At 30.3% G+C, this 27,417-nt stretch overlaps 1 protein-coding gene across 2 annotated transcripts in view; it reads left to right on the top strand.

The window, feature by feature from the left end:
- The window catches only part of LOC129958955 (uncharacterized), a 61,459-nt gene extending 34,540 nt beyond the window's left edge, over positions 1 to 26,919 (top strand). For both annotated transcript variants that reach the window (XM_056071711.1, XM_056071710.1), the window contains 3 exons: positions 9,060 to 9,229; positions 19,797 to 19,988; positions 26,047 to 26,919. In XM_056071711.1, the coding sequence (XP_055927686.1) occupies positions 9,068 to 9,229; positions 19,797 to 19,988; positions 26,047 to 26,313 (621 nt within the window). In that variant the 5' untranslated portion in view covers positions 9,060 to 9,067 and the 3' untranslated portion in view covers positions 26,314 to 26,919. The remainder of the gene's footprint in view (positions 1 to 9,059; positions 9,230 to 19,796; positions 19,989 to 26,046) is intronic.
- The last annotated feature ends 498 nt before the right edge of the window (positions 26,920 to 27,417 follow it).

Genomic DNA, 27,417 nt, shown 5'->3' with positions numbered 1-27,417 from the left:
GATATACTGGTATTTTTACCCAAAATACAGGAATTGAAGTTGCTTCCTAATTGTGTAAATGCATCCATTTGTACTACCAAAGTGAACCAATAAGGCTGTCTGTCCGATATTGTCTCAGCTGTCGTAGGAATAAATTTCATCTGATGTGAAAAGTAAATTTCTCAAGAGAGATTTGAGAAAAAGGAGGATATCGGTTTCATCAATATTCTGTTGCGATAAAAGCTTGCCAACTCTGACTAGAATTGTAAGTTCCGAAAGTTTGAAAATCACACAAAAATTCGACCGGCTAACTTCATTGATAATATCCTACATTTTGCCAAAGAGAAGACGAATGTTTCAAAGTTTGCTCAAAGAATCTGCTTCTTTTGTCCCATTTCTTGAACCCATACTAAGAAGAAAAACAACCTGACTTCTTTAAAAATCTAAATACTGAATAGAACAACCATGGCGTCGAGTTTCTTTTCATGAAAATCCGACTAACTGTATATTTTGGAGAACCTTTTTTTGTGATTTATTTGAGTAGAGCCCGCGAGAATGTTTTCGTTGACATTTTCTTATTGGCTAGTACAAAGTTGTTTTTATTAGACCCGATTGAGTCCAGAGTTCCGTTTAAGTTTAGAAACAAAATGGTTGAAACTAAAACGTATTCTTAATCGGGTTTGTCACCTTCGTTGAAAAAAGCAGTTTTCCTTTTAGTTAAACTTTCTTTTACTTTTCCGTTTTCTTCAAGTCCATTTAGGTCTTTAGGATATCTTTTTCTGCTTAAACATTTTATTCTTTGAAAGCCGCCTTTCCCTTTACTTCTTTAAAACTATATATAGCTAAGGTACAATTCTAATGGTACATCTTTACCTCAATTGGTGCAACTGTCTCTATATTTTTAAAAGTAATACATATATATTCTTTTCCTTTTATTAAAATTAGAGATTAATGAAATAATCATAATACATTCTGTAAAGAGTTCTATTTAGTATACATAAAATCCTCTTGAAATTTTGAAAAGAGAATTTTAAGCTTATTGAGTTTTTAAAATTGAATTTTGAGATGATTTTATGTATACTAAAAATAAATGAATTTCAGTTTAAAGATAAAAACTTCATACTTAGAGATTAGTTTCGAGTAATTTTATATACAGAGAGTGAATCAAAATTGCTTAAAAATCTTTAATTAGATTCGACTGTTATTGCGCTATCAAGAATTCATATTCCATTAAACATGTGCTGCACATTTTATTCGGCGTATCCTTTTCTTTTACGTAATTCACTGACCAAGACTCAGTAGCTGACACTCTTTGTTCCTGTGACCCCATGTTTCACTGTAAAAATGAAACGTTTCTGTGTCTTATCTACGCTTAAAATTTGTCTGAGCACTTTTAAAACACTCTGCAAACATAACGCAGTTTTGTGTGTTTTTACTTGATTTTTTATTTAATTGTCTTGTTGATGTATTTTATTTCACTTTCATTTTCACATACGCACACTTCATATATATGAAAATAGGATTTCTTTTTAAAAATAGCAATCAAATATAGTATTTCTTTTGAAGATTTTCATGAATTCTGAATTTATATTTTAAGAAATCGACTTAAATTAAATTATAAAAAGGGAAATTAAACTATTCATAATGTTTATAAAAACAGATTGTGGTTTTATAACAAGAATTTATTGTAAATATACTTAAATACTTAACATATTTATAATTAATACATTTACAATATACTTAATATTGTAAATATAATAATTTTTTTATAATATATGGATGCTTTTTTGCAATTAAAAAATAGTAAAGGTGTTTTCCTCATGATTTATGAACAAAACCCAAATTTTCATCAAAGCCTAATATACTTCAATTTTAAGTGAGTAAGTGAAGTCGGTTAGGTTTTAATAAAGAAATAGATATTTTTCTTCATCAAAATTCCACATTACTCTTTTTGAATTATTGAATTAAATTAAGCAATTCGAAATATAGCAAGTAAAGGGATGGTTCGAGTTTTCATTTACCGATTTTTAAGAAATGAAAATAGACCCATTTATAGCAGTTTTTTTATTGATGTACTTTTCTTTTTAATTCAATTAGATTTCATTCAATGAGAAGAAATTGATCAATTTATATGATCTCGTTCATCTACATTAGGTATCATAAAATAGTATCCTTTTCAATATTTTTATATTCTTTAAAATTTGAATCTCCTTTAATATTTTTATCATTTCTTGAGAAAGTAGTACAAGTTAGGAAATTGCCTTCTTTCAAAAAAGCGAATAATTATTTTCTTTTCAGTTAAGTTAATCAAATTCTAATATTATGGAAAACAAATCAAAGAGAAGTATGACTTATCTAAGCAAATAATTAGATAATTAGGTTAAGGAAAGTTGGTTAGAATTTAATAAATAAATAAAAAAATTCTGTATCGAAATTACAATATTATAGAAAACAAAACAAAAATAAGTATGACATATCTAAGCACCATAATTAGGTTAAGTGAAGTCAGTTAATATTTAATAAATAAATAAATATTTTTTTCTGTATCAAAATTCCAATATTATGGGGGCAAAAAAACAAAGAGAAGTATGACTTATCTAAGCATCATAATTATCTTTGAACACTACAACAATTACAATCAAAACCAAATATTTTCGCGTGTTTTATATTAGTTTCGCTTGTATAAACTTTTTTCTATCCTATTATACTTTTTTACTATGTATTAATTAGTTCTGTACATTCTTTACATGACGCACCAAAAAATGATGAAAAGTTTTTTAACCTTTTCAGCTGAATGCATGAGTCAATTCTACTGTACTCGTACAACCTTTTATTTTATCATTATAATTGTTTCGTTTATTTCGCATAATGATTTTCGATGTATTGCCGTTATTACACATTGGCGTGGGAACACTGCCTATACGAATTCAATAGATTGTAGATAAAGTAGACATTTTTTTCCGCTTGATTGGAAGAATGTCTGTCATTAATGATAGTCATTTAGAAATGGACAAACTGAGTAAGAAAAGTAAGTACCTTAAATTGAATTTAATATTTAACCTATGAGAAATCTAATTAATGTGATGCTATGAAAGCAAATTATATTTGGATGATATTAAATAATTTCTTTAAATGTAATATTTTATTGAGTAATTTGTTGGATTGACCTTCAAAATAACTGGTAAAATAAAATATATTATAATAATCTGTGTAAAGAAGTATAGCAAAATTATTTAAAAAAGATGTAACATTTGATTACATGGTTATTTTAAATTGTACTTTTGAATAACTTTTTAAAGCTTTAAAATACGCAGTTGATTATATATTCACATCAAGCAGTGATTAGAGCATTTAATGGTCATAATGTTTTTAAGATCTGTTTAAGAAAAAGCTCTTTTTACGGTGATTCGAAATGTACTCCCAATTGGCTATGTATAGATTATTAGTAGGGTTTGACGGTTTTCAAACCCGTTTTAAAAAACCCATTTTTTAAAGTAAATTTGTCACATTCGAAAACCGGTTTTTAAATTGAGAAAACCGGTTTTAAGAATTCTTATTATTATGTAAAAATTAATTTTGAACTTATTTGATTTGCTATTCATTCTATGCAACGGGCAGCAAACACATTTTTTCAACATTGCAAGTTGCGTTGGCCAGTGCTTGTGCACTGCACAGTTGCGCCTCGAATTCGTCAATTTATGTTTTTCATGAACATTCCTTTTCACTTTTATTTTTCTAGGTGAAACAAAAGTTTGATAAAGTTCATCTCTTGCTTCTCGTCGGATGTTTTGTCTATCGGTATGAAGTTAGTGGTAATAGAAACGTCAGCAATTTGACTGGCTCGTTTCGATGAACGTGTGAAAGGAATAAATAATTCCCCGTTTTCTGCTTCTTGATCACAGTATTTAATGATATCATATAAAATTTTCTTCGTACCACTCCTGAAAGCTTTTTTACACCACTTGAACTAGCCATATCAATACGAAATATTCAGTTAAAATAAAATGCGGTCAGAAATGACATAACACTCACATACACGTGAAAAAAAATAGAACTAAAAAAGTATCTAATGCTAGAAATCCAATGTCAAATGTGCTGATCGTTCCGCGTCTCACCCCTTAATGAAATGGAATTGTCGAAATGTGGTCTCAGAATCAGATCCGTCTCGAGTCATGACAGGTTTGCTTAATATTGTGAAGGTGAAAACTGGAAACAAAAATATAAAGTTGTTATATTTGGTAAAAATAACGTAAGTATTAAGTATGTTTAATTTTTATGTTTCTATTTTCTATTTTAAAATTTAAATTTTATTATATAAATTTCTTCTATCAAAAATTAGTGTAAAATAAGAAGTTCTGGCTTCTGTTTAATGGAATTTTAAATAAAACACAGGGTGTTAAAATATTCCATATTTTCTTTCGCAACGTTTTAACATAAATTATGTCTTTAGCAAGCATCGGAATTAGATTAAGAAGTGTTTTTTTTTTTTTTTTCAAAATTACTAGAAAATGTGTAGATTAGATTATTTTAAATTACATTAATATTAATAGTTAAAATAATAAAATTGTAAAATAAACGTCAAAAATATATATTCAATAACTTTAGTTTCATTTTTAGATAAAAATGAGTAAGTCGGAAGTTTGGAATAGTTTCAAAAAGTTCGGGATAGACAAGGCAATCTGAAATCATTGTAATCAAATGTTGCGCTGCAAAGGATCATCTACGAGCAATCTACATAATCATTTGAAAGCGGTTCATAAAATAATTGTCGGAAATAATATAATTGTTTAGTTTCTTGAAGACCCTGAAGAAAAACTTACAAATTCAAAGACACTGAAAGCTGAATTTTCATTATTTGAACAAACGAATAAAAGAACAAAAAAACCTAGATTTGTAATTTGATGCCAAACTCAGTAACTAGTGAACGAGTATTTTCAATTTCAAGTTATATTCGGCCCAAAATAAGAACGAGACTTAGCCACCGTTCAGTGGATATTTTATGCTTTTTAAAATCCTATTTTCTTAGGAGAAATTAAAATGAGTGAAAATAATATAAATATTATTTGAGATTTTTGTTTGAGTTTTCGTTATTTTGTGTAAGTAATATGTATATGTAATCTTTAATTTTGTTTTTTATATATTTTGACTTTGATATTGATTTCGTTTTTTGTTATTTTATATAAATTAAAATAAAATTTAAAAAAATATAATAGGGGAAAATATTTTTTTTTTCTGACAAAAATTCGAAAAACGTCTAAAACCGTTTTTTTTTTTTTTTTGGAAATATCGAATTTGAAAACCGGTTTTTGTATAAACCCTCATTATTAGTTTAGTAGTTACAATTGCATGACAATGACCAGTTAACTATAATGAGTATATTTTTAAATGGAGCTATTCTTGTAAAATGCTACAGAAAAAAAATTCAGATACCGCATTGTTATTTTCTAGTATACTAAGTATAGAAAAAGTATTGAGATCATCAAAAAATTCAAGCTCGATCATTTAACAAATATCCACGCTTGATACCTCCCTGAGTTAAAAAAAACAAAAAACACATTTTTGGAAAATATCTATCTATCTGATCGCCTGTCTATCTGTTTGTGACAAACATAACTCAAAAACACTTTGAGCTGTACGAATGAAGTTTGATATATGGCCTCTACATAAAATTTATAAATTTCTATCAAATTTGGAGCAAACTCCATTCAGAGGAAATCTCTCTGCCCAGCTGTTTGAATATAAATTAACCCGATAACAGATAGCTAGATGAATAAAATTTGGTATATAGATTTAAGAACTGTGTACCGAATTTTGAACCAAATCCAACAAAGTTTTGAACATGTGTCAATCAGTACTTTCAGTAACATGTAAACGTGATATCACAAAAACGCATTGATTTAAATATATCAAATTTGGTATGTGATTTTGTGACTGCAGTTGTAATTTACCGTCACATTTTGGCGCGAAATGGCTGGGAAAACACGCGTGTAAAATACACATTCATCTTTATGTGAGAGTAGGTGAGAAAGTTTGGGGGAGGCCACACCCACCGGTTTTAACCCTAATAACAGCATTAGAAGTAATCCGTTGCAGAACTTGTGAATTTAAAAAAAAGATATTTTCTGTTCAAACGTTCGGGATCTGTCCCAAAATAGCCCTCGATTTGCTTTAAAACGGGACTTTTATATAAATAAACTAACGAGAATTTTCTTGTCAATAGATACGAAAATATTTTCTCTATTCACAAGTCTATTTTTTTCCTTACACATCTTTATTGTTTCCTTGTTCAACTGCAGCTGCTTCATCTTTATAAGAGGATGACAGAGAAGGGTCTTCTACGGAGAAATGAAAATAGAAAAAAGAACGTGGGTTTTGTTCCCTGCGAAATCACTGTTCGCTCATTGTGCAATTATCCTTAATAAACTCTACTCGAAATGACTGCATCAAATTCCAGTTATCACAGAAAGGTTGTTCACTCTGAGGGCAATAGCTCATTTCTGAACTGTTAAAGAAAAGTTAATTCTGTCAAACCTTTTTTTTTTTTCATGTTATTTGTGTCAATAAGCGGAATGTTGACAAAAATGACCAAATCTAAATTTTTATACAGTCTCTTTTACCTGTTAGTCATATTTAGTAAAATAATTTTGACAAGCTAATATTTGAAACAACAACAACAACAAAACAAAAAATCCTCCATTTTGCTATCAAATTTGGCTGATTTATAAAGTTCTGATTTTTTAATATTAGAGCAATCAATGACCGCCTCGAGAAAGCGCTTTGCATAGATAGATAGATAGATCTTCCTCAAGAGGGTCGTTTAAATGGTCTATAATAGTGATATTCAAAGGTTCACCCAGGGCCGTGGTGTTAACATGTCAAGTTCGAGACCCGATTTCACAGAAGAACCATCGTGTAAGCGGGTCTGGTGCACGTTTAAACCGTCGGACCAAACGTCCTCATGTGGCCATGGTGTAGAAGTTTGGAGAGGGGGTTTCAACTCAGGGGTCGTCCTCGTCATCTGATCGCGGCTCCAAATGACGAGGTCCGCTCCCAAATAGTCCTAGTGTTGCTTTAAAAAAAGGACGTTAATATAACTAAACTAAATCACTATCCGTTTCATTTGATAGCAGAAAAGTGGAGCATTTTTTGTTTAAAGCGTGCTTCAAAATTTTTTACTAAATAGGAATAATAGGAGCGGAAAAATTTAGATTTCGCAAATATTTCAGAAAAACAATGCAATTCGTCTAACCATTGCAAGAAATAACTATTCATTTCAATGGCAGCAATTTTTTTATACTGGAAACATATATCTATCCTTAAGAGAATTGGTATGTCTTCGATAGTGAAATTGTCAAAGTTTTAGTTGTAAATAAAGAGCAGTTTTCGCAAGTAAATTTTATCTCTCTTTTATTTACCTAAATTTCATAAAATGTTGGCCATATAGAACGAATGATTTATTTTAATTATGAAACAGTAAAAACTCTTTGTTTCTTAAACTATTTGAGTTTTAATGGCAAATTGGATATGTGTTGTGATGCAATCAATTTTATAACCACAAATTGGCAAGCAAAGCAAAAAATATTCTGTGCGAGATCAATTCAAAATAGTCATAAACATGGACAAAAGTTTATTAATTACAGTAAACTTGTTTTCATTTTAATACGCTAATAATTAATATTTCAAAAAAAATAATGAATGTCGTGTAACGTAAAAATCTAAAAAAATATACGCTATTTTGTGTGATAAATAACCTCTAAGGATTAATACTACTGCACATTAAAATATAAAAATAGATTTTGTAGATGCATAACGTTTATAAATATTTTTGTACAACATTTTATGCGATTGTAATGAATACAATATGTTCTTGCGTACCGAAATTCAAAAAAAAAAAAAAAAATGTTTCGAGGAAGGGGGGAAATTGAAAAAAAAAACTATCTTTCATATGAAATTTAGTTAGATCCTTAGCTATAGGTTTATATATAAACTTTCGATTTTTCAATATATATTTATGTAATTATATATGTGTAATTTCCTTTTTTTCTGTAATTATATTATTTTAATATATATTTCTATAATTATATAATTTCAATATATATTTCCGTAATTATATACATATAATTTCAATTTTTTTCTTTGTAATTATATATACATAATGTAAATTTTTCTGTAATTATATAATTTCAAAATATATTTCTGTAACTTCTGTAAGTATAATCAATAAATATTTTCAATTATATATTTCTGTAATTAGTGAAATGCCCCCTATTTTATTAGACTAAAATTTTTTTATAAAAAATCAATTTTTTGCAAGTACAAATGTTTCCAGCTTCTTTAATGGTTTAGAAATGAGCTGTTTGAGCTGATGAGAAAATAAGTGAAATATACAATATATAAAAATGAATTTTTGTTTGTTTGTACTTTATGCGCTCCAATACCGTTCATCCGATTGCGAAAAATCTTTGCCAACTTATAGCTTGCACTTGCACGAAGATTATAAACATAGAAAAATTATTATATCTAATATATAAAAATGGTTTTGTTTGTTCGTATTTTATACACTGTAGCGTCATTCAATGCGATAAAACTTTGCCAACTTATTGCTTTGAACCAAGAAAATCCATGTTTTTCACATGACCAGTTGTATGTTGGATGCTCACAAGTCGGATAACCAAGAAATTTATTTGTTTTTGCTGAAGACGGAAAAACAAAAACTATTGTCTATCCTAAAGCACTTAAATTATAAAGTCAAAAAAAAAAAAGAATAAATATTATGTATACTTCTCCTTTATATATAATTAAATTTCAATGAATGTATTCATTATCGATAAGCAAATAAATATCATTCTTTCTATCATTTCTAATTAAACAAGATAGCTAGTTGAAATTTCAAATCATATTTCCAAAATTATTTCTTCTGCGGCTGCAACGCGCCGGGTACGAGCTAGTAATGAATAAATATAGTGATATGTGTAAAATAATACTTATTAAAAATTTATCTTGAATGATTATTTTTCGTTTCTGAGATTCCAATGAATGTAAAATGATATAAAAATGTATTCTTTCATTTATATTGACAGAAAAATCTATGATTGTTCGTCAGCATTCAATCGGAGGTATAGGAACACAAGAAGAAATGAAAGATTTATTCAAAGAACATGAAGATGAATCAGAAAACGGCAAATGCGGAAATAATTCAAAGCGAGTGAATCTTGTGGAAGAAATGAAACCTGCGGAGCCCAGAGTGCAAGTAATATCTTCAGTTTGTATTCAATATTGTTATATTTGTATATATTTCAACTTAAAATCTTAGGAACTGTGGTTTTATTTCGAAACCCTTTGCATCCGGAAAAGTAATTCGATGCAACATTATTCACCTAATACAAGGGCTCGTTTATTGTTCCAAAAAATAAATGTATATAATTGTTTTAAGTTGAATTTCGCCGAAAAGTTAATTTACATCTTTTTACCATTCTGTAAGTATTTTTAATAATCAAAATTGAAAAATAAATAAATAAAGCATCAAAATGAGTCCCCTCTCGAGTGCAAAGAGTTAAACGCTATCAGTTCTTTTATCATTTTCTTATCCGAAAATAATTAGTTCTATTGAGTTTATTATTGTCTATGAGTTGAATAATTTCTATGTCAATGTGTCTAAAGATTAAAATTAGTGTTTACATTGAATTTGATTTCCATAAACTGTGGAATCCTTTAGTGTTTGGATATACGAGTCAAATGCGAATTTCACACTTTTTTTTTTAGTTTAGTTTAGTTATATTAACGTCCCGTTTTGAAGCAAAACTAAGGCTATTTTGGGATGGACCTCGTAATTTTCAACCGCGGTCAGATGACGAGAACGATACCTGAGCTGGAACCCCCTCTACCAACTTCCACACCACATCAGTGGGAGGACGTTTGACCCGACGGCTTTAACGTCCACCAGACTCGCTTACACGACGGTTCTTCGAGGGAATTGGGTTTCGAATTTGAAACCTTCCGGTTCCGAATCTGAGCACTTACCACCAGACCACCGCAATCTCACGAAGAATTTTACACAAAAAGTGTTTAACATCTTTGTCAAATTATTTTATTGTTCTTGAATTTTTAACTTGTTAGCAGCAATAAACAAGTGCAAGTTAACATTTTCCTACCAAAACCTATACTATAATATTACGATAATTCTCCAGTGAATAAAATTAACTCATAGACCTAACACTTATATAAATGGATATTCCTTTCCTATTATAAGAAGTTTGCTTTACAAAATTCATAATTTTAATCATATTCTTGGCTGCATAAATGAATGAACTATTTTACACTGCGTAAGATTTTCAGAAATCCGTCAGATTGATATGAAGGGGTTCCTTCCAAGTTTATTTCCCATTTATTTCCCATTCATAATTTTACGGATAAAAAATATACTAAAGCCCTATTCCGACGACCTGTGCCCGCCTTGATACTGGCACATTTTGTCCCCTTTCCCCTCTCTTGTGATTTTCTACGGTTCTTTGATGCCGGTTCATTTTAGCGACAATTTGTGGGAAGCTCCAGATCGCCGTCCATACTCGTGGGTGGTCCAACAATGCGTCAGTTGGTAGATTCATGCCCAGATCCGTAAGGCTACAGGTCGTCAGAACGCGACTTATGATAAATCAATAATTGTGCGAGAATAATCGTAAATATAATCTAAAATGACTGATACTATCATTTCTATTTCAATAATCACATTATTGTAATCATTTCACCATGATAACAAGTAGTTGCATTTTTATTCAATATGTCTAGCATTTTCATTCTTTTTTTTTTATTTCTCTTACTTTTTGTTAAAAAAACATAGCTGCTTTTCTGCCTCTTGCAAAAGATTTGTGGAAATACAGAAATAGGTATTAAATGCACTTAGAAGAGGTTGGAAAAAGTCCTAGATTCAGTCCAACGAACTTAATAGATATTCTGTGTCTAACACAAAACGAAAATTACTCCGGAATATAATAATTATTTCTTTTCATATTCACAAATTGATTTTTTAAAAGCTTCAATACAAACTATGTTCCTTATGAAATCGTAAAAATTGCATAAAAATATCACCCGTAAAATGGATTTATGGAAGTACTGCATGCAAATTGTTCAGGAATCTTTCTTAAATAATCTGAGGAGATAAAGCTGACTTGCGTCGGAGTTTGCATGTCCTATGAAGAAAAATATTTTCTCTGACATTCTGGGTTAAAATAATAGAAACTGATAAAATCCAAAGAATTATTCATGTCTTCACTTTAAGACTAAATCAAGACCATCGTGGAACTTAATGATTTACTTCCCGTTTTCAAGTTACAATGAGGACGAACTTCATCCTTTTGAACCATTATAATATTTTAGGGATTATATCTAAGAAGATAAATCGCCATCAAACTTCTACATCGTTTGAGACGACGCACATTAAATCAAAAATATAAGATATATCCTTGTTTCAGTTTTTAAGCAAAAACCACCATTGGTTCATCATAGCTCCCTGAAATGGAAGATCACATATGATAGCTACCATTGGTTCATCATAGCTTACTGCAATGGAAAATCACATATGATTTAAACTACCGTTGGTTCATCATAGCTCTCTGCAATGGAAGATCACATATGATTGGAAGGGAGAGAGAAGAGTCAAGGAAAAATAATTTATTTCTTATTCCTGAAAATCCAAATGTGAATATTCAGGAATGATGGGCTTCGCTTCGCTTTTCTAAAGCGACAAAATAATGGTTCCTATCTAAAAAATGTCTTGTATTTATTATTTTTAAGGTATGAGGCGTAACAAATTTCTATATTTATAGTAGATTTTCAAATAAAACAATAATTGAATGAGTCGGTGAAGTTATTAGTATAAATAAAATAATCAGTCAGTTTATAGGCTAAGTGAGATTTCATAAAAAAAAGCTATGTACTATGGAAACGTAGCAAACAAGGGAAAATGATCTCTATGTCGTGTTGTTGAATAATATACCTGGTATGTTTCTCATCGATTTCCTTTAAGCTTTTGATGAAAAGAAAGATAGAAAAAGATGTCACTGTCCAAGGATATTACAGAGAGAATTCGGCCTGTTTGGATCCATCACCACAGAAACATGCAATTAAGATGTACCTTGACAACAAAACAAATAACACGGGCGTGCTGGATTCTTATCTAGTAGAATACCAAATGCCAAAAAATAATTCATGCGTTCTATTTTGCCGGTCTTCGTATAAGCGAATAAGTGTGTTACCACAACAACTAGAAATGAGAAAAAGAGTATTGATTTTACGTGCAAATACATACAGAATGAAAAAGCATTTTCTGCTTTAATAGGACCATTGCGCATCATAATTGTGATACTATTAGTTCATTTGACGTTTTAAAAAGGATGATAACAAGATTTTAAATTTCCAAATGCGCGTAAATCTAATCATTTTGCCATGATTTGAAGTATAAATTTTAAACATAATAGATCTGAATAAAACCATAACAAAATGATTTAACTGTAAATAAAAATAAACCTCCTAATGAGATATAAAACGAGTAGTTTCAATGGGTTGAAATCAATTAAATAATTTAATTATTAGTCTAATATAAAAATCGGAGATAGGAGAAGCAATCTTTTTTGCAACGAATCAATTGCCTGAAAGTAAAGGGTGAGAAATGCAATCTGTTCTGTCAGTAGAAAAATGAAATCTTTTTTTTCTTTCTTTCTAATGGTGGTTTATTTTCTTAAAAAGCGATGATAATGGGATTAAATTTTTTCTTTCCTATGCTTCATTTTTAAGCTCTTTAAAAGTTAGAAGATGATACGTTTCATTGGAAGAAAAGTGAAGTAAAGAATAGGTATGCTGTTGCAGTGAATTGGTGTTGCTAATTGCCATTTTCTTTCCCATAGAATCCTAAAGATGCTTCATAATCTTCTGATGAGCGGTGATATTTCCACTTTATAAATAAAGTCTAAAAGCAACTTTTTTTAAAACAAGAAGTAGGATAATTTTACATTATTTTTATAGTAATTAGCATGATATATGCCTCTACTATTATTCACTTTCGATTCCACTTCAAGAAAACAAATGTAAAAACACATAGAAAGAGGAAGGAGATCGCAAAAGTTTTTCAAAGGCAAGCAGATAAAATGTATCAATGGATATTGACATTAAAAACAAGAAAAACGAAAGCATTTTTTTCATCAGAACAAATGAATAATGAAGTTCCATTAAGTTTTGAAACATTTTCCTTCAACTTTGTTTTAATTACGGTGTTGTCGCCTTTAATATCAGTGTTAACATATACATTACAACTTAACTTATTGTTGAATGAGAAAAATATAAACTCCTAAAATAATGAACATAAATATGAGTGTTATTTTCAGAATGTAATTCCTAAATGTAGAACTTATATAAAGCATTTCAAAATACTTGTTTAATATACAGTACACTCCCGAATATCCAGTTCGCGACTCACCGGCTTCCGTACTATCCGGCCTAGTTTTCTTTTATCGTAATTAAGTGAGGAAGGCAAGGCGTCTATTAAGTCACCTATAAAGACTTTTTCTAAACCTAAAAACTCTACGTTTTACTCTTAGGGCTACCGTTTCATATCTTTGTAATCATTTAACAGTGAAAAATAAAATCAGGTTGAGCCAATTTTCTTTAGAATTAGGCCTACGATTTACGTTAATGTTTCGTTTGTTTCCGGCATTTAAGTTGGACATTACAGAATGTATGTTAAAATGTGAATAGTTTATATCCTTTAACTTACTTTTTCTCTAATAAATTCTTGAACCATTCAGTGCAGTATATAAACATATATAAACTACCAATACAGAGCCTTTTATTTGAATCGACACGTTACCGGCAACTGCTTCTATGATTCACCAAGGCCGCGGCTGCGTTCGCATTGACATAAATGGAGAGCTTAGTACTCAATAAGAAGTGAGAAAATACGAATTATAACAGGAAGTTTGGATAAAAATTTTGTCTTCTGGTATCGGTGGGCAAAGAAATAATTCATAGAACTCCGGCTGTGATATTCGGGAGTGTACTGTATTTATACAGTATGTGCCTTCAAATGTCATTTTTGGAGAAAATTCAAATTGCGCTTTTGGCAGAAATGAGATAATTAAATTTATTTTACGTTCTTGTGATTCTATAGGCAATGGTGAAAGTTGGTTGTGAAGCAGGTACTATCGAAAATTCTTTTTAATTGGGCCTTGCATCTTCGAGGATCGGTCCTGGTGATAATTTTGATACTCATTTTAAATCAAGGAAGCAAAAATATTGTACAAATGAACGATAAGGCAGCTATAATAACCACAGATTATAAGCAGTATTAAAATGTAATAGATATTAAGAATTGCCTCAATCACCCAAACGTTAATTTGATATAGGGGGATTAGAAATTTAACTGTGACCATTATGCTGTTATAGCCGATTGAACATTAGTATTAATTCGAAATATTTATAGAACTTTCAATGTTGACACCAGCGTAGAGTGCAAACTGTTTACAGAAACACTAAAGTCGTAGGATAATGAAGCAGTATTCGTTCTTTCGATAGTTTGGCTTGAGCAGTCTATCTTTTTAAGAATCTCTGGAACAGTTTCGGTAGGAAATGCAATGATTCTTTCAAAAATTATTTGAGAATCATTTTTGAAAGGAAATCATTATCACAGAAATTTAAATTTGGGGTGTACGGAGGATGATAGAGCAACTACCGGTCACAATTAGCAAGTAAATTATGTTTTTTAAAGACATCGATCGTTCCATTCAAACAATAAATAGAATTGCCGCTGTTTCAAATATTCTACAGATACAACAATAGTGATCGCATCAAAGAACTGTAAAGATTTCAAGTTAGTACTTCACGATGAAAACACTTTTACCACTGCATAAATTTCCAGCTCTCATAAATGCCGTAAAAGCAACAAAAGTGTGGGTTTTACAGCATTTATTCTTGTGCTAAACTGTACAAGAACACCAAAACAATTTTTTTCTTTCTTTTTTTTTTACTGCAGTACTCTGAACAGTTGTACAATGAATTTTTGATTTTTTAGTTAAGATAAAAATACATTCGAATTGATGGATACTGAATCTTTAATTGAAGACAGCTGAATGTGTTTTTATATCATAACCACGAATGGGGTGCCATTTATAAAATATTTTTGCATTAGAACTGAATCTGACCGTTGTAAGAAATATTCAAACAATTTTCAAAATCAATTCCGAAAGTATATACGTTTAATTAAAGAAAGGCACATGATTTGTAAGGTAGGGAAATAGGAAAATCAGTTTTCAAATCTGTCGACATCAGTTTTCCTCTTACTTATTACTCTTTTATAGCATGACAAGAGCTTGCAATGGAAATTTCAGAGAAGAAACGAACCTTATACAATTCAAAAAGATTTGAAAATTTAAAGAGAATATCTTCTTGCCCTTGGCAAATGGTGTTATCACTTGAAGACATTGCATGCCCCGAGGGCGAAGCAACATTTTCGATTGAAACAGATTGAAAAGAAATCACATACACACCGCCTTCTTTGAGAGGATAAAATAAAATTTCTTTTTTTGTATGTTGTTTACTTCTGTTCTAGAGATTTTTTCTCCAGAAGGTCGTGGATAAAGTTTTCTCAAAGCCTGAAGAACAAAGTTCAAGTAAACGAGGGCCAATTATTTTAGTTTAGAATTGATAGTTTGTCATTTTTATTGTTATTAATTCACACCGAATTTGTAAAATTCATCCATAAGAAAGTGAAAAGCGTTTTTATAACGAATATTCCATTCCCTTATATATTAACCCCTTAACCGGTTTGCTCGTACGTCATGCGGGCATCCATTTATCTCATTTTCACACTTTTAAACTGCAATCAAGTTGTTCGTAATTGTTATATGCTATATTAATTTATTCTTTGCAAAGATATAGAATAAATAAATATCTCAAGTGTTTTATATGAATTCTCAATTGAATGAAAACGACAAAACATTCTCAAAATTGAATACTTCATTTCATTTCATAGTAAAGAAAATAAATCACTGAAGGGGATAAGATGCAATGAAATTAATATTCTGAATTTCAGGTTTTTTTTGGTAAAAAAGTTTCAGCGTGGTGAAGACACCTTTGGCTAAATTTATGCTTGACAAAGTAACAGACAATTATTATAATGCAGTACAGAAAAATGCATTCTTGTAATGCAATGCGTGTAAAGAAAATCCAAAAAATGCTTATTTATTAACCAAATGGGGCTTTTGAAATTTCTTGGATAGTTAGAAAGGGAATTTGAAATAAATTTTGCTTTTGAAAAGACATGTAAAAAAATAGATTGTTTGCAACACACATTTACAAAAGAAAAAAAGGTAAACGAATTTGATTTATTGGGCGATTGAAGATTCAACATACAGACTATTAGAGGAGGGAGAAAGCGTGAATACAACTCAACATGACATAGGAAAGTATGACCTGAAACTCTAATCGGATGGCAAGATAGCACTGAATGTGGATTACAGTGATGGTAATTTCAAATTCTAAATGTATTCGGCGGGTAGTTACGTACAATGAAATAGCATACATATGGTGAGAATCTCCATCGCCAATGAAAATGTCCGCGAAATGATGGATATTTTTGTATGCAATGCCGTTATGAAACGTGCTGGTGTATTTCGAGCTGTTGTGAAATATAGTTATCCAAGTGATCCAAATAAAAAGATTTTACCCATTATCAGCCTCTGTATTTTCATAATCTCTTGGCTATGAACAAGAATAGCTGAAAAGAGTCGCCAGCAACTCTCCGGACAAAAGATCCATAGGGTAATTAAATTTGTCAGAAAAAATAGAGATTTTTACTTGCCTCTCTAAATTTTAACATCAAGTGTCATACTCTCAAGGACTAAAGGGAAAAAAAACACCTCCGTTTCTTCACGTTCATTTGCATTCATAAATATTTTTCAAACAGAGATTTTTTTTTTTTTTTTGTTACCATCAACCGAATTATTTTTTATTAGATTTTTTTAACATCATCCTCATTTACTATGTCATGATAACTTGTGAACACAGAATTCATGTGTTTTTTTTCATACATAATATCTTTCTGCCTATTATTATCCCAATTTTCTATCCCAGTTTTTCTATAATATTTCAAAGTTGAAACTCTTTGTAAATGGTTTCATTTTATTGTCATTTCTTATGTGTTTATAAATTCTGTACAGTTTTTTTTTTAATTTTTTACTATAAATATTTTTGTATTTAATAAAATTCCCGTAACGTGACCATCAAACCGTTCAATAACCAGAATGGTTACGGATACGGTGGTATGAGACCGTATTCTGTTTTGTAGCTCATCTGGGTAACATTCCTTTGTGATTCTGGATTGCTTTTATGTTTTTGATGTCTTCTAACAATTTATTCACTAAATTATTATGTATAATTGTGTCTTTCACGTCTATTTAATGTGCATAATTATATAAATGAAGAAGCGAATTCATCTCTTGCTCTTAAAGTATACATATTGTTCAAATGGAAGTATAAAAGACGAATATAATCTAATTATCGTAATTTCCTGCTTATAATCCGGGAATTATCTGTTAAAACATATAAAAATCGTCACTGTAATCGTCACTTATAATCTGCCGCCTCGGATAATCCTCGGAATAAACAACGGTGATGATATTTTTTATCAGGGCTAAAAGTAGCATGCGGATTATACGCAGGAAATTACAGTACTTCATTTTACAATGTTTTACAAAAAAAGTAGATTTGAGTATATATATCAACGTTTTTGCCCTAGAATGGTAGCAGCGATTCAAATTTTTTATTTTGATCTAAAATATTTAAAGAATGTACAAAAAAAACTTCAAAACGATAGTAAAAAATGTTACGAATCTAAACAAACTGTGAATAATTCAAAATTCAATTGTGAAGCAGAACTAAATAGCCATTCCATTTCTCCAAAGGAATAAAAAAAGTCAACTAAAAAAATCTACAAGAAAAATGTCAGTTACAGAATAGCGCATATTGCTATTTCTGCTCAAAAATGAATTTTACCCGTTTCATTAAGTATTAAATGAAATGTTATATGATAAGACCTTAACCAGAATTGACAATGGAAAAATCTTCTAGTAAGGCATAAAACTAAATTTAATTTTAAATTTAACTTTTCAGTCGAATATACAACTGCATATTTTATAAAATAAAATATTAAGAGTGATGCATATATTCATTTATTTTTTTTATCCTATTCCGCATTATTTATAATATCAGTGTATTGAAGATTTATTGTTTACTGGTTGATATAGTCAGATTTGTTCGGGATAAAAATCTTTTCATGTATAATACTTTTAACGTAATAACTAGTTTTATATAAAATATTACAATATGCAAAATCCTTTTATCATCTAAAACCTTTCTTTAGATAATATTTGTCTTCTTTTCATTAGATATCAAATAAACTAAAGGATTTTTAAAAAATACCGATAGTTAATTTTCTCCATAAAGTGTGGGACGTGGTGGTCCTAGTGGTTAGGCCTCGGATTAAGGAGCTGGAGACCAGATTCCACCAGAGATACGCCGTGAATGTGGGCCTGGTAGACGCCAAATGCAACGCCGTGGGCCAAACGACTTCCCGTTGGTGTAGTGGGAAGCCTAGAGAAGGGGCGCCAACCCAAGCGCCGATCTTGTCATCTGACCGGGGCTCAAAATTACGAGGACCGTTCCCAAATAGCCCTGGTGTTGCTTCCAAACGGGACGTGATATAATTAAACTAAGCTAGCTATCTCTACAAGTTATTAATACTCGCTATATTTGTGCTGCAAAGTTTATTTATAAACGCTGAAGTGTAAGAAAGATTATTTGGGTTTGAGCGATTGCCTTAAGTTTAATTTTAAGCATAGTCAAATCCCTACTTTAAGACCAATAAAAACATTGTCAAAAAGACGCAGTAAAATAAAAAAAATCTTTAAAAAAATAGTTTAGGTGAAGTTCATTATGTAAAAATGGCAACGCATTTGTGGCCTTACGTAAGGCTTATAATTTTATGAGGGGGAGATCTTAATTGGAGAGCAAGGGAAAAAATTTGATGCACACCTCACCCGCTGGTTTGTATTAGGATTCATGTTCCAATGAAAAAACGGAAATTAGAGTGTGTCAGTATTTTTCGATAAATGTCGACATATACCAAATAGGTCGGTGACAGATCGAATACTTGGTTATATTCTTATGCATTCGAACAATCGCTGGTGTATGTCGATAAATACAGATAAATTCTGTTGAGATTTGAAACTAGAAGCTGAGAAGACACAGCCAAGGAGGCGAACACAGCAGTTTAGATCGTTGCAGTAAATAAGATCGCAGAAAGTTAATCGTATAATTTTTGCTAAGGTTTTTATTGCTATAATTCATTATTCTCATTTAGAACGTACTGTTTATTTTAAGCTCAACAGTTTGCTTACAAGTGCATTCTCCTATATATATATATATATAATATATATATATATGCTTGAATAATAAAATATTTGAAATTTACAGACGTGTTTTAAAATATAACAAAAGTGTTTTCATTCACCATTCACGCATGCTAAATGTCAACATTTATAGATCTAATTAATTAATAATAATTCGATGACTATGGCATTCACAGGAGAATATCGATCTTTCACAGCAATATATATGAAATATCAATAATATTTTAAGCTTGTGATGCATTTAGAAGAGGAAAAACCTTAATTATCTTTGTTTTCTTGCTGTTGGAATAAAGAGTTTTTATTCGTTTCTTTTCTTCAACTTTGATTAAAAATGTTGCAACTTTTTGAAAAATTTCTTTCCAGGTTCGTGATTCCGCTGCTAAAACTGCCGGAAATCATTTGATTACCAGAAGAATTACTATTGCTGGAGGATTTTTGGACATTGCACTTTTTACCACCAATTGCGAACAGATGAAATTTGTTTTGGAACTAGGAGAATATCATATTTATTACCGTCAAGTTCTGGGTCTTCTGATTACATCTTTAATACTCCAAGTAAGTTCCTGATTTTTTTAATCCAAATTAAACAACTGGATGCTTTTTTCTTATTTTAAGAAAATATGAGATCATTTCTCATGGTAGGGTTAAAAAAAAGGTACGACTTTTTTTTTTGTTACCTCCCGGTTTCTCTCGGTTACTTCTTGGATAATAAAAATGCACTAAAAAAGTGTTTTACGTAATTTTAATGAATTGGAAATGAATTGAAAATTTAATGTCTTATTAGGAATTTTGGAGCATATTATCACTTAAAAATCCTTTCTACATCATCTTAAAATTCAAAACGTTAGATTTCCTGACATTTTTTCTATTCTTTAGGTAATTTCTTCAAAGTTAATTCAACACACTATTCTAAACAATGCTTTTTATTGTCAAAACAATTTTATTGCTTGAGCAATTTTTCATTCGGATGCTTTTAAATCTGGAAATGCTATGTTAATTGCTCTATTTGGACTTTTATTCCAAAGAAGGATTCGCCTTTATTCAAAATGATACTCTTTTTGAAGTGGGATTCTTTCAGTCAATGGCACGATGTCAAAATCGCTGCGCGCAGAATACAACAGCTAATATTTTGAATCGAGGCAAATGAATTATCCGCAAACCTTACGATGTTTCAGAAGAGTGATAAGTAATAAGGTTTTTCTCATAAGTAATTTTATGAAGAAAAAATTTCTTAACATCGCTTATATGTTTTTCACATCATCTGGACGAACTTTTTTCGTTATCCTTAATACTAAAAAGGCGAAGCATATAAACGGATAATTATCATAGGATTCTGCTATAGACAACAAAATCTATCAAAAGACGTACGCATATTGTGTTTACAGTTGGATACAAATGGATAATTTGAATCCATTGATTGAAAGAACCATATAGCTTCAGTTCATTCACTGAATGAAATAAATTAATTAATACGGATGAAATGAATCATTTTAAATATAAAATATTTCTAAATTAATTTCGCATTATTTCACCTCTTGCGTTAACGAATGGTAATTTGTACTTGAGAGGAATGCAAGAAATGTGTATTACTAATGCTCCCAGATTAAATAAAGGGCTTATTATAAAGTAAAGACATTTTGAATTTAAAATATTTTGCAATTGAGGCATGATAATCAAGAAGGGATATAGAAAAAGAAAAAAGATTCAAAACTTTTTCCTAAATATTAAAAGGAGGGCTATTATGTGGAGAAATTTTATAAATTGAGTTACAATCCAATATGGGACTCTAAAACGTTATTAACCAAATTTTTTTCCAAGTAACCAGCTGAAATGAAATTTAAAAGCCGTATAGCCCTGAGTTAACTTATAATGGTAAAATATCATAGGAAGAAAAGAATTTTAAAGAGATTCCTCTGAATGGGCTTGTAGATTGTCAGATAAAAATAGTCTCATTAAATTTACGTGAGATACATTAAAACTTTGAGTAAAGAATGAGATATATACAAATAGAGTGTGAGAAACCAAGCTAACAGTAGAAATTACAACAACCAGTCTATATCTTTTTCGAGACAGACAATTTTTAAATAGTTTTTAGCAACATCTCTTGTAGACAAGGTGCTATCTCGTCCAAATGAATGTGGAAAACCAAAGGTCCAAATGAATGTGGAGATATGTATTTGATGTTCTTATTAATGGGCAGTTTGGGAGAGGAATTGGCATACTAAATAGTCTAATAGAATGTAGGATTTATGAAGTACCTGTATTCTTACAGGTTGAATAAGAAATCCATTGAGATATTTTACTTCAAAGCATAAAATATTCCAATCTAGTTCGATGTCTTTACAATATTTTAGAGATTTCTGTTTAATTAGTTAACACATTCACCGGTAAGGACAAATTAGATAAAAATTCTATAAAAAGAGAAATATCAGTTCTTCTCGCTGTTGACATTTTTATGCAAAAAAGTGAAGCTTCAGATATGTATTAAAATGTTCAACTTATTTAAACTGACATTAGAGACCAATTTCCGCAGTCAGAGATCTGTAATTGTTAATACCTGAAAGACGAGATATCACGCCTGTAGCGTTGAATGTGTTACTGTAACTAACTTTTTGGTAGGCAGGAGATATACGTTTGTTTCAAATCAGTCTTTTGATTTACTTATAAATAAAAGTGATAGATAAAGTTCTGAACATAGCCTTTTTAAATTTTCGGTTAGATGGCAAGCTCTAAGCTCAAATATAGCTGCATTTATTGCAAAAATTTGGTACATTACATAATTCTTTAGGAAATGGAAGCTCTTTTAATGGCGCAAAAATACAAAAGACGGTTTCCCAACTCTTTCTCTTCAGAGATTCAAAAGTTATTCTAGAATACAATTTAATAATGCATTGAGTTTGCTCCATTAAAGAAATTTTTTTTAAATAAAAAGTATATTAGATGAGAAATTAGTCGACTGAATAGATAAAAGAAATTTACATTTATATTTGATTAGGTTACAATAAAATACATAAATATCTACGCAACTCTTAGAATTAGAAATGAAAGCGAAACAAATACGATTGAAAGGCGAGTTAAAAGTATAAGCACATGTCCAAAATTCTTTCATACAACTCCAATTAGTTGACAAATTCTGAAACAAACAGCCAAAAAATTAGATGTGAAAGAAGGAAAAAAAAAGAGATGAAACATATTGAAAGATACGCAAAATTACACGCGGAACGACATTAAAATAGAATTAAATAAAATAACACAAGTTACCTGCGCCCCAATACTTTAAACATTATAATAATCTTACACATAAAAGAGATATCTGAACCCTCAATATTATCTGATGAATTACGAAAACTCTAAAAGACATCATTAAATAATTAAATAAACGGCAAATTTTTTAAAAAAATGTTCTGCTGCTTCATTAGCAGAATCGGGCAATTAAAAGCCATCTTTTCAAAAAGCGTATAAAAACAAGTTTGATCATATAAATGCTCTTTGATTAGGTTCCACATGAAAAGCTCTGCGTTTGGTAAACACGGAATTAATTAAAAACAGCTGATGTAAAATGAATGAAGATACGGGATACAAATGCTTTTGCCTTTAGAAAATAAAAGCCTTAAAAGACTTTTAAAATTCTTTAGAGAAAATGATTTCGGACGCCAATAAATGAATCTCCAGAATCAATTTTACTAAGAATTCAAAAAGTCTTAACTATCTTTAATATTTGGTAACTAACATTCCTAAACATTTTAAAATACAGCCCTATACTTCGAAACTCTATATTTTTATTTTTAAGTAATAGTCCCATGTACACATGGCACCCATTCTATTTGTGCCCCGATAACTCATTTCTAAATCGTTAGAGATAGAAAAATTATTAAAATGATGTATAGAACTATATTTCGTGTTGTAGCCGTCAATAAATCTTCTGCTGTAAAAACTAAGAAATTCAAATTTTTATATAAATCCTCGATCATATTAATCATATTTTGTAAAATAATTTTGATACGCTAGAATCTTAAACAAAATGTTTCTCTCTTCTGGAGCCAAAACTGGCCGAGTAATGAAGCTTTGAATTTCGTTATAAATGTATACAAATCGACGCCCACGGAGTCCTCAATATATCCATAGATAGGTATTTCCACCTCGATTCGAATGATCCAAATAGTAATATTTAAGGCTTCATAACTCATTCAGTTTTGGCCATAGAAGAATGGACCTATTTTCTTATATAAAATATTTACGTGCCAAGAATATTTTACAAAATATAAGCTATAGAACTGTATAAACATTTGGATATCGTAATTTTTTTCAGAATACATTTATTGACTCAAACAATATAAAATATAATTCTTCACATTATTTAAAGCATTTTTCTCTTTGGAAGCACATATTTAGATCTAACGGCTTTGAAAATGGCTATTGGGCCACGACTAGTGGACACTCTGTATATAATAATAAAATATTTTTTGATGAGATAAACTCTCTTTTATATTTAATTTGGAATTTCAAATATACGACTACAAAATATTTCTAATATTACCTATATAAATTTGGCCTCGTGGCAGAGCCTCTCTTTCGAAGGTGGCGGGTTCGAAGAACACGGAAAGTTCTTTGTATATAGGAAATTTTTGTGCGCTAAACTTTACGAAGGTCAAACGTCATCCCTCTGTCTTGGAATGTGTAACTCAGGTATCGATATCGCTTTCTGACTACTGTTCAGGATTAAAATGTCAATACTAAAAAAATATTCGTTTTACTTCAAAACGGGAGATTAATATAACTAAATTTATATCTATCCATTTTATTATTGCAGTTACTGATTTGTATTAACAGAACGTACTGATTTCCGTAATCAGGCTTCCTTTTTGATATTTCAACTATGTTGTGTCCAAGATATTATAATTACCAAAATAGCAAATCTCGAGATTGTGACGAATTTGGAAGTTTCAGACTTCCCAGAGCTGAATAAAATGACTATTGATATGATAAATGATCTAGTTAGTAATAACGAAAAATTTATAACTCAATCAGTTAGATTTTAGAACATGATAACTTATTATGTTCAGACTATATGAATATGAAGATTATAACACAAAAATGCAACTCAGCTAGATAGATAAGATTTGTCACTTTCAGACTATATGAGTCTAAAAGTGATTACTCAAAAGTGCAACCCAGCTAGATAGATAGGATTCATCGTGTGATCTTTAGCCAAAATTTTACACCATTTTTCGGGTAAGCCTTTTTGATCTATTGCTTTCACTTACAAATGTACAGGTAGACAGACAGACAGTATTTCTGTTGAAAGATTCGATTCAAAATTTAATTCAAAGTTTTTGCTACAGAGATTCTAAGTGAAATTTAATCTAGCTAGCTATTTGCGTTTATGGTTTATTGCTTCGCATGGACACAAGTCAAATGGCAGATATATTCCAAAAACAATTATTTCATACCCTGAGATGCCTAAAACAAGAAGATTCAGCAAAATTTCAGGCTCGATATTTTTAACGATTGCTTTTTCTATATTTCTTATAAGAGAAATTAAAAAGTGAAAGAGTGGAGAGATTTTTTAAAAATTCATCTTAATCTGGCAATAAGAAAATAAATAAAATTTCAATGAAATAAAAGATCGAACTACAGAAGCATCATTGGTAATTAAATAAATAATATCTGGAATATAATGATTCACGGAATGGTTGAATTTTAGGCGTACCTTCATGAATCAGTAATTTCATTATAAGCAAATTCATTATTTCCTTTCAAGTTAAATTAGCTATGAATGAAATTACCATGATATTAGCTACTAAATTGTTGTGGAATATTTCACGTAACTGCCTTAGGATAATTTTGTTTTGTGCATATTGGCAATCTTTTAAAAAATTTCGAAGGGGAGAGCGCTTCCTACCGTATATGGTTCTCCAGTTCACAAATACTCAAAAGTAAATCTCAGTTAATAATATAATATTCACTAGTTTGGTTTAGTTTAGTTATATTAACGTACTGCTTTAAAGCAATACTAGGGCTATTTTGGAAAGCACCTCGTAATTTTTTTCCACTGTCAGATGAAGAGGACGACGCTTGAGCTGCCACCCCTTTTTAAGCTTCCATATCACATCAGCGGAAGGGCGTTTGGCCCCGATGGTTTTAACGTGCACAAGGCCCGCTTACGCGGCGTGTCTCCGGTGGAATTGGGTACCGAACCCGAAATTCTCCGGTTCCATAGCCGAGGCTTTACCATCAGGCCACCGGGGCTCTAATATATAATCTTCATTAACAAATTCCTCATGAACGGTAGCAACAAGTTTAAGTAAAACTATTATAAATTGTTGAATCTATTCGTTTAGCTTGCTCATTTCTTGCACTTAAAATGGCTCGTGAATTTATTCTTTTCACCGGAAGCTGAAATGAAAAAGAAAAAAAAAAAAAGCCTTAGCAATTGCAAATATCTGAAGAAGGATGATAGCCATGCAAAGAGATTCTTTTTTAATAGAAGGATTTAACTTTTAAGTCAAGAATAAAAATCAAATTCTACAAAAAAAGTTTTATTATTTTATCATTTAACTAATGTTTCTGAAGTATTTAATACTCTATTAACATGATATTATTTTATACTTAGCTCCTCGTCGGCTTAACGATGTTTTTGCTAGGATGTCACGTGGTAAACAAATACAGCAGTGAGACTTACTCGAACGTTTTAAACCATGCCACAATGGGTCTGGTCGCTCTCATTACTATCACTAACATCTTCATCAGCACCTTTGGACCGAAAGGAGATGCTACAATTGGAAGGTGTTTGGCGACTTATGCCCTTTCTAACCCATCTGGTCCTGTTTTGATGTCAAACTTGAATGCTACCAAAAATTACAACATCAGCAGCTTTTGAGAAGTCTCGTTTCTTTCAAAAGATGCTTGGAAAAAACTATATAATCTCGCAATTTTTTGTTAAAAAATTTTGCTTGTTGTCATACAAAATGCTTCACTGAGTAGTTATAAAAATAGAGGCGCTACATTGAACTGATGTTGATGAAGCGCTCATCAATTAAAAGCGCTCATAAATAAGTGGAAACCTAAAGTAAAAGGTGGATCATGTTTGACTACAATATTTCGTGTACTGTACACTCTTTCTCCTCATTGCCATCCTTGTATTTTAAATGTTTTATGCAGTCTTTCGTTGTTGGTGACCCTCCACGTGATTATAAATGAAGAGTTTCATCATTTATAGACGGAATGGCTTTGAATGGATGGAAATGACGAGAAAGTATTTAAAGGTTAATTTTCACTTTTGTTACACCTGTATAGAGCTCCCACTCTCTTTCATACTAAGATTTCACCATAAAACTCTAATGTTGTGTCTTGTTGCCATATTTCCGATACCGATTTTTAATAACAGGCTTTTTCTAGACGAGTACCTTTCACATCCTTTGAATATATTCTATTTACAAACCATTTTGTTCTACTGGTGAGTTACTCCTCATCAAAATTGATATTATTCAATGAAGCATTTTGTAATTTGTGAAGGAATATAACATTTTATAAATAACTGTCTTGAAAAATATTGCTTTTTGCTTCGTTGTTTAATGTTATATGGTAAAAAAAAAATAGTTTATCAGATGATCTAGTTGTATCAAGAATATTATTGTTCATAAATCGCCTTTTGTTGACTAAATGCTTAGAAATAAAGTTGCATTTTATCTTCTCTTACAGTATTTTTGATATCAATTATTAAATACTTTGCTACTTTGTGCCAAATATGTTCCACTTTCATATGTAGAATCTTAGTTTTCTCTAGCAGAAATCACATCACTTTCAACTCTGTATGAATATATTCATTTATAATTCCATTTTGTCATTCTGGGGACAGATGTTCTACATCAAAGACGAAATGATCCAATGAAATATCTTACAATTTTTAAAAGAATATGATTTTTTTTTTAAATGTGTTATGCTGCTTTATCTTTTAGAGTTGTTTGATAAAAAATGTCATGTA

The sequence above is a fragment of the Argiope bruennichi genome, chromosome X1 (assembly GCF_947563725.1).
Source record: "Argiope bruennichi chromosome X1, qqArgBrue1.1, whole genome shotgun sequence".
NCBI lineage: Eukaryota > Metazoa > Arthropoda > Arachnida > Araneae > Araneidae > Argiope > Argiope bruennichi.
The sequence above is the reverse complement of the archived record's forward strand: the minus strand, read 5'-3'. Positions and strand labels throughout refer to the sequence as shown.